At 46.2% G+C, this 8,612-nt stretch overlaps 1 protein-coding gene across 4 annotated transcripts in view; it reads right to left on the reverse strand.

The window, feature by feature from the left end:
* Positions 1-2,734, reverse strand: part of LOC112073015 (catenin delta-2-like) — a 61,747-nt gene extending 59,013 nt beyond the window's left edge. For all 4 annotated transcript variants that reach the window (XM_070440015.1, XM_070440016.1, XM_070440017.1 and 1 more), the window contains exon 1: positions 2,481-2,734. In XM_070440015.1, coding sequence (XP_070296116.1) covers positions 2,481-2,722 — 242 coding nt within the window. In that variant the 5' untranslated portion in view covers positions 2,723-2,734. The remainder of the gene's footprint in view (positions 1-2,480) is intronic.
* Between the last annotated feature and the right edge of the window lie 5,878 nt (positions 2,735-8,612).

An 8,612-nucleotide genomic window follows, 5' to 3' on the forward strand; every position in this document is an offset into this window, starting at 1 on the left:
ACAGAGTTCCCAGTTGTGGAACAATAAACGAGGAGGCACGTAGGCAGACATTTAGTGATAAACCCTGAGACCCACAGCTTACCCGGCGTGTAATGCTTGGTTAAAGTTGAGACAACATCCTTTCCTCCACCCCAAATTCAGTCTATACTCTACTTTCCCCAAATAACTGTTGTTCAAGTAAGGATAGAAGTAGACGCCAATGCCAATAGACTACATGGACACTGACCAATACCAATTCAAAGGGGGAAATATGCATGTATGCCAATAACTGTTCTTGGGTGTGTGTGCTGTGTGTGGAATGTAGGTGTGTGTGTGGGAAATGAGAGGTGTGTGTGTGTGGGAATGTAGGTGTGTGTGTGTGAATGTAGTGTGTGTGTGTGAATTGTGTGGATGTGTGTGTGGTGTGTGTTGTGGAATGTACGGTGTGTGTGTGTGTGTGTGTGTGTCGAATGTAGGATGTAGTGGTGTGTGTGGAATGTAGCGTGTGTGTGTGTGAATGTAGGTGTGTGTGTGTGTGTGGAATGTAGGTGTGTTTGTGGAATGTAGGTGTGTGTATGTGTGTCTTGTGTGTGGGAATTAAGTGTGTGGATGTGTGTGTGTGTGTGTTGTGTGTTGTTGTGTGTGTGTTGTGTGTGTGTGTGTGTGTGTGTGTGGGGTGTTGTGGTGTGTGTGTGTGCGTGTTGTGTGTGTGTGTGTGTGTGTTTGTGTGTGTGTATATATATGAATGGGGTGTGAGGGAAGAGTGAGGGATGGTAATATGAATATGTGTAGGAGGGTTGAGAGAGAATGGGCGTGTGGATGCATAGCAGCATAGAGCATATGTTAGGCAGGGAATGAGAATGGATGAGTAAGTCGATGGATGGATAGCCTGGTTCCTCTCTAGGTTTCTTCCTAGGTTTTGGCCTTTCTAGGGAGTTTTTCCTAGCCACCGTGCTTCTACACCTGCATTGCTTGCTGTTTGGGGTTTTAGGCTGGGTTTCTGTACAGCACTTTGAGATATCAGCTGATGTACGAAGGGCTATATAAAATAAACTTGATTTGATTTGATTTGATTTGATGTAAGTAAGTGTGTCTGAGAGGTAGGGAGGGTTGGGACAAGCTTGGCTTAGGTGGAGAAGGGTGGGCAAGGAGAGAGACAATCACCCGACCTCAACCAAATTGAGATGGTTTGGGATGAGTTGGACCGCACGGTGAAGGAAAAGCAGCCAACAAGTGCTCAGCATATGTGGGAACTCCTTCAAGACTGTTGGAAAAGCATTCCTCAGGAAGCTGGTTGAGAGAATGCAAAGAGTGTGCAAAGCTGTCATCAAGGCAAAGGGTGGCTACCTTGAAGAATCTCAAATATAAAATATATTTTGATTTGTTTAACACTTGTTTGGTTACTACATGATTCCATATGTGTTATTTCATAGTTTTGATGTCTTCACTATTATTCTACAATGTAGAAAATAGTAAAAATAAAGAGAAACCCTTGAATGAGTAGGTGTGTCCAAACTTTCGACTGGTGCTGTATGTATTCATACTATGACTCCCATTTCATGGAATGCCCACTGCATTTTATCAGGTTCCTCAATGATAGACGGAACAGACGAGTTTAACTTTGATTGTATTGTATACAAGTAAAGACCAACAGAATCCAACTTATTACATTGACAGGCTTCATGATGGGGAAAAAAAGCATATGGTTCTTGAACAGGAAAGGTCAAATGCTTTATTATCTAAACGTTGAAAGTGCATGGGCGACAGAGATGAACAAAATGMTGCAGTTTGAGGCTATGTGGCAGAGTGTGATACGGTCGCTGGAGATGGGGGTGTGAGCAGGTGGGCCCGTGCAGGAGTGATGTTGTGGGATGTTTGTGTATGTTTTGTAAAACACAGGATGCATATTGTTATAGTGAATATATTAGTCATGAATAGAAGTGTGATGCCTGAAGTAATCATTGCCTGTATGGGTCAAAGCATGGCTAAACATCTGACTAGAATTGTAGTTTTATTCCATGCCAATCGTGTCCTGCTGGGGATGGACACAGTTCCTAACCACAGAAGATTAATGAGGGACTATTGGGTAACGTTACGTTACACTAAACATTACACTAAACGTTACGTTACACTAACYCGCTACCCAGAACGGACTGCAGTGAACTCCATAGTGATACATCAACTCACAAACCCTACGCAATGATTTTCCTGACAACGGTTTGGTGTCATAGAAACCGTGACCTTCTGGTTGCCAAGGCTGTTTAGAAAACCCTGCTCGGTCTCCCATAGCGACAGGGGTTCTATTCTGGTAGCGTCAGTGCTGTGTTCTGTCAGTACGCTTCACTGAGCTCATAGACTCACAGTCATGAAAGACTGTTTTCACCATGTAACTAACTTCCTGTTTCTAGTCACTGGGGGGAAAGCTTGAGGAGTTAGGCCCTAACCACAGTCATCCTAGGATCATCCTGCAATGCCTGTGTGTGTGTGTGTAGTTTCCTTACTTGTCTCCTTTGCTACGAGCGATGCCGATGAGTTTCTCTATCCCGCCGGCGTCTCTCAGTGCTTTGGCATTCTCCATGTTCTTAGTGATGACCTCATGCAGAGCGCAGCAAATAGCCGTTACCGTATCGTCTGACATGGTCTTACTGGGCGCTAGTGGACCCCCGGAACCGCAGCTAGTCCCACCGCTGCCCCCAGTACTGCTATTGCTGCTTCCCGGTAACCGGTGGACAAGGTCACGCATGGCATATTTACCTGTGAGGAGAGGGGAACAAAAGAGATATTGCTTGGGTTAGAATTCTGAATGTGTATGTGGTGTGTGTGTGTGTGTGTGTGTGTGTATCAGGAAAGTAACAATCCTCATTGGTTACAGCCACTAACCTGGGCACACATGTATGCCAGAGTCGCCATGGGTTATTCAATCCAACCCTCTGCCCTATGAGTCAGCTTCCCCATATCTCCCCCATCTTCCAACACTTAACTATCTCTTAAATAAAGCTAAACAATTATAAAAGAAGTGGGACTGCCCCACTCCGTCATTTTGTTATTTAAAGAAAATCCTCATTGATTCAAAAAACATCAATCTCCTTTTTCCCCTCCTCATCTCCTGTCTTTGATGGAAATACAGCCCCATTCACCAGTATCATCCTCTGTTACGTTCCCCAGTTTCTGTGTTGTGGTTTGTTATGTGTGTGTTTCAGGATGGCTTCCTGAAATCCCCCAAGCAGCTGATTGGCCGACTCCACGGTTAATTGAAGCTGACCCCACCCCCTCGTCAAGTTACAGCTGTATCCCATTAGACTCCTTCTGAAGCTGTATAAAACCCAGTGTTCTGTTCAGGAGTAAAGAATGCAGAGAGAGAGAGAGATAATTGCTGATGGCTGAAGGCTGAGAGCTGATGGCTGAGAGCTGATGGCTGAGAGCTGATGGCTGAGAGCTGATGGCTGAGAGCTGATGGCTGAGAGCTGATGGCTGAGAGCTGATGGCTGAGAGCGGAGGCTGATGGTGATATACTGTGTTGGTTGTTCTCAGAGGGAAATGATTAGTGTGTCCTGTATTGGTTTAGTGAGAGAACTGATTGGTTATGTCTGTCAATAGGACGCAGTGTTTTGATCATTGTGAAATTGTTTGTAAAATTCTGTTTTGTTTGTTCCCAGGGGGGGAAGGCATCTAGGGAGGCCCGCGGGCATACATATACCCGTAGTATATTCACTGTCTAGGCACACTAGGTAAGACCTGGGTGGACCATCCCCTGTATTTTGGTTAGCGCACCAGGTGGTGCTAGTTAGGTAAGTCGTGGGTAGGCAGGTAAGGTAGGAGGGGGCTTTGACATTTACTTTCTTTGCTTTGGTTCCGTCCAGCCCCTTTTACCYGAATAAATTCCCTGTAAACGGTACCATTCTCTGCCTTTGTCATCCTTACTCACACCTACAGTCCCATACCGCTTTCACTTCACGGAGAGTGTAGTTGTAGCAGGGTGTTGCGTTCCCTCTTCACAGAGGCGTGCGTAACATCCTCTAACAATCAAACCTTAAAGAGCAGTACCATAATTTCTCAAACAATCAGTGAGGAAGTATGGTACTGCATTCAAGGACAAACATTGTTCTAAATCCTCAAGCCTGTCTCTCTCAGCCTGGCCAGTCTCTCTCAGCTGAAGTCAATACACTCTGACTCATCTGGTATTTGGAAGAAGATTGACGTGGACGAGAGGAAATTAAGGGAAGAATCTGACATTAACAGAAAAGAGTCAGAATGAGAGTAAAAGCTGGATAAAAGGACGAAGGGAACAATAAGTCTTCCCTACACATTAGCCTACGCCCTCTTTGGGAGTCTTTCATGCTCAATTGGTGACACGTTATCATTTCACAAAATGTCAACATTGACACACATCTAGGAGGCGGACATCTTCGACTGATGACCCTGAGTGATTAACATGACACTGGTGAAGAGCTGCTCTTTCAGATTGAATCATTTTCTCTATTGAAATGTCAATTGTCCATGTGAGTGGATGGTGACCTACACAGGAAAATGGAAGTCAATAGGTTCATTGAAGACGGAGCAATTAAGACAGCTGTCAGTCTCACTGGTGGGCTAGAACCCAGATAATATACCTTAACTCTCAGCAGGACAGGACTAGAACCCAGATAATATACCTAAACTCTCAGCAGGACTAGAACCCAGATAATNCTCAGCAGGACAGGACTAGAACCCAGATAATATACCTTAACTCTCAGCAGGACAGGACTAGAACCCAGATAATATACCTAAACTCTCAGCAGGACAGGACTACAATATAATGTAGATTTTCACACATGGTTATCATTGCAATTCACAACAACCATCGTTGCTGCCAACTCCTCTCTGTACTTAACATTCTGTATGGATAATAATAATACATTTTAATCTGGGATGGTGAAATTCCTGCTGTGTCATTCAAACGGGTTAAAAACCCTCAACACACCCCAATCATTCACAACATGAAGGAATACACAGTTTCAGAAGCATTATTATTAGCAACGAGTGGTAAGTTAATTGGTGAAGTGTTATCTGGCTGTGACAGGCTATAGAGAGAGAGAAACTGAATGGACTATCTTCACTGAGAAGACAATACTAAGATCAACTAAAGCTCTTTATCCTGGGGGAGCCAGAGGAGAGTAGAGAAAGGAGAGTTTTATTAGTCGTATGTATGGGATATGCATGGTATACAATAAATGCAGCTTCAGGTTGTGTGGTTTACAGTTTGCACAAAGTCCAGTGTAGTTCCTTGAGGGCCATCGTGGTATAAGCTTGAGGGGGAATATACACGGATGTGTCTATAATAAAAGAGAATTCTCTTGGGAGGTAATATAGTCAGCATTTGATTYTGAGGTATTCTATGTTGGGTGAACAAAACAACTTGAGTTCCTTTGAGTTGTCACAACCACACCATGAGTAGTTAATCATGAAACATACTTTCTTCTTCCGGATAGTTCTTTAATCCTGTCTGCGCGATGTACTGAGAACCCAGCTGGCTGTATGGACGGTGACAGTATATCCGAAGGGAGCCATGATTCCGTAAAACAGAGTATGTTACAGTCCCTGATGTATCGCTGGAAGGAGATCCTCGCCCTGAGCTCTCAGAATAGCCTCAATTCATCAGGTTGGCTTATAAGGTGTCGCAAGCATTTCACAGGGATGCTGGTCCATGTTGACTCCATTGCTTCCCACAGTTGTCTCAAGTTGGCTGGATGTCCTTTGGATGGTTGACCATTCTTGATACACACAGGAAACTGTTGAGCGTGAAAAACCCAGCAGCGTTGCAGTTCTTGACAGAAACCAGTGTGCTTGGCACCTACTACCATACCCCATTCAAAGGCACTTAAATGTTCTCTTGCACATTCACCCTCTGAATGGTATACATACACAATCCATGTCTCAATTGTCTCAAGGCTTAAAAATCCTTATTTTTGTTGGTATTTGTATTTGTTATGGATCCCCATTAGATGCTGCCAAGGCAGCAGCTACTTTTCCTTGGGTCCAGCAAAATTAAGGCAGTTTATTCAATATTGGTGAACCTGTCTCCTCTCCTTCATCTACACTGATTGAAGTGGATTTAACAATTGACATCAATAAGGGATCATAGCTTTCACCTGGATTCACCTYGTCAGTCTATGTCATAGAAAGAGCTGTTTAAAAAATGTTTTTTGTACAATCAGTGTATACTGGAAATAATATGAAATAGTTGAAATGATTTAAAACATATTTTGCCGTCATTTTTGATACTAAGTGCATTAATTCCATTAACTGGGAAACATTGAAATCCAATTCAATTAAATTCCAAGGATTAAATGCTTTTACAATTCAATTCCAATTCCATAACTTGAAGATTGAATTCAATTCAAATTTCAACAATGTAAATTCTCCAGTTCAAGAAGGAATTCAATAATTGAATTGGAATTCCAAATGAAATTTGAATTGACCCCAACCTTGTCTGCTATTAATCACTCAGTTCACTGGTTCTCTTTCTGATGGTGAAACAAAGCAGCTGAACCAGTGAGSATACCGTTATAAAGACAAACACAATGCTGTGGTAGAATGACATATAAGGAATACTTCATCAGGTCATCAGATGACATAAGAGCCAGAGTCATTCATTAGTAATCCTATCAAAGACCAGAACAGAGACAGGAGATGTTTGACTCCAAATGGTCCACGTCTGCAGCTGTAACAGCCTGAAACCTCCTGCTGTGTTCACAAGGTACCGAGTCGCATAGATCCTCAAACTAGCTGTCTCATCTGAAATCTCCTTGGAGGGACAGTGGGACAGGAGAGTCAGGAGGGTCAGGATGGTCAGGAGGGACAGGATGGTCAGGAGGGACATGAGGACAGTGGGACAGGATGGTCAGGAGGGACAGGATGGTCAGGAGCGACATGAGGACAGTGGGACAGGAGGGACAGAGAGAGAGATCAAAGCAGCTGAACCAGTGAGGATACCGTTATAAAGACAAACACAATGCTGTGGTAGAATGACATATAAGGAATACTTCATCAGGTCATCAGATGACATAAGAGCCAGAGTCATTCATTAGTAATCCTATCAAGAACCAGAACAGAGACAGGAGATGTTTGACTCCAAATGGTCCACGTCTGCAGCTGTAACAGCCTGAAACCTCCTGCTGTGTTCACAAGTACCGAGTCGCATAGATCCTCAAACTAGCTGTCTCATCTGAAATCTCCTTGGAGGGACAGTGGGACAGGAGAGTCAGGAGGGTCAGGATGGTCAGGAGGGACAGGATGGTCAGGAGGACATGAGGACAGTGGGACAGGATGGTCAGGAGGGACAGGATGGTCAGGAGCGACCATGAGGACAGTGGGACAGGAGGGACAGTGGGAAGGAGGGACAGTGGGACAGGAGGACAGGAGGACAGGAGGTCAGTGGGACAGGAGGGACAGAGGTACAGGAGGGACAGTTGGACAGTTGGACAGTGGACAGGAGAGACAGGAAGGGACGTGGGACAGGAGGACAGTGGGACAAGAGGGACAGGTGGGGACGTAGGGACAGTAGGGACAGGAGTGACAGGAGGGACAGGAGGGACAGTGGGACAGGAGGGACAGTGGGACATGTGGGACAGTGGGCGACAGTAGGGAACAGTAGGGACAGGAGGGACAGTGGGACATCAGGGACAGGGGGTACAGTGGGGACAGGGGGACAGTAGGGGCAGGAGGGACATGAGGACAGGAGGGACAGGAAGGAGAGTGCGACAGTGGGACAGTAGGGACAGGAGGAAACAGTGGGACAGTAGGTATAGTGGGGACAGTGGAACAGGAGGGACAGAAGCAACATTGGACAGGAGGGACAGGAGGGACAGTTTGAAAGTGGGACAAGAGAACAGTGTGACAGGAGGGACAGTTGGACAGTGGGACAAGAGGGACAGGAGAGACAGGAGGGAACAGTGGGAAGGTTGGACAGTGGGACAGAGGGACAGTGGGACATGTGGGACAGTGGGGACAGTGGGGACAGGAGGATAGGAGGGACAGTGGGACAGGAGGGACAGTGGGACAGGAGGGACAGTGGGAAGGTTGTACAGTGGTACAAGTGGGACAAGGAGGAACAGTGGGACAGGAGGGACAGTGGGAACAGGAGGGACAGTGGGAACAGTGGGACAGGAGGAACAGTGGGACAGTGGGACAGGAGGGACAGTGGGGACAGTGGGGACAGGAGGGACAGTGGGACAGGAAAGGATAGGAGGGACAGTGGGGACAGTAGGAACAGTGGGGACAGGAGGAATAGGAGGGACAGTGGGACAGGAGGGACAGTGGGACAGGAGGGACAGTGGGACAGGAGAGACAGTGGGACAGGAGGGACACTGGGAAAGGAGGGACAGGAAGGACAGTGGGACAGGAGGGACAGGAAGGACATGTGGGACAGGAGGGACAGCAGGGACAGTAATACAGTGGGACAGTCGGACAGTGGGACATGGTACAATGATACAGTGGGACAGGAGGGACAGTGGGACAGGAGGGACAGGAAGGACAGTGGGACAGGAGGGACAGGAAGAACAGAGGGACAGTGGTGACAGGAGGGACAGAGGGGACAGTGGGACAGGAAGAACAGAGGGACAGTGGGACAGTCGGGATAGTGGGACAGGTTGGAC

This window comes from Salvelinus sp. IW2-2015, unplaced genomic scaffold (assembly GCF_002910315.2).
Source record: "Salvelinus sp. IW2-2015 unplaced genomic scaffold, ASM291031v2 Un_scaffold2123, whole genome shotgun sequence".
NCBI classification, from domain to species: domain Eukaryota; kingdom Metazoa; phylum Chordata; class Actinopteri; order Salmoniformes; family Salmonidae; genus Salvelinus; species Salvelinus sp. IW2-2015.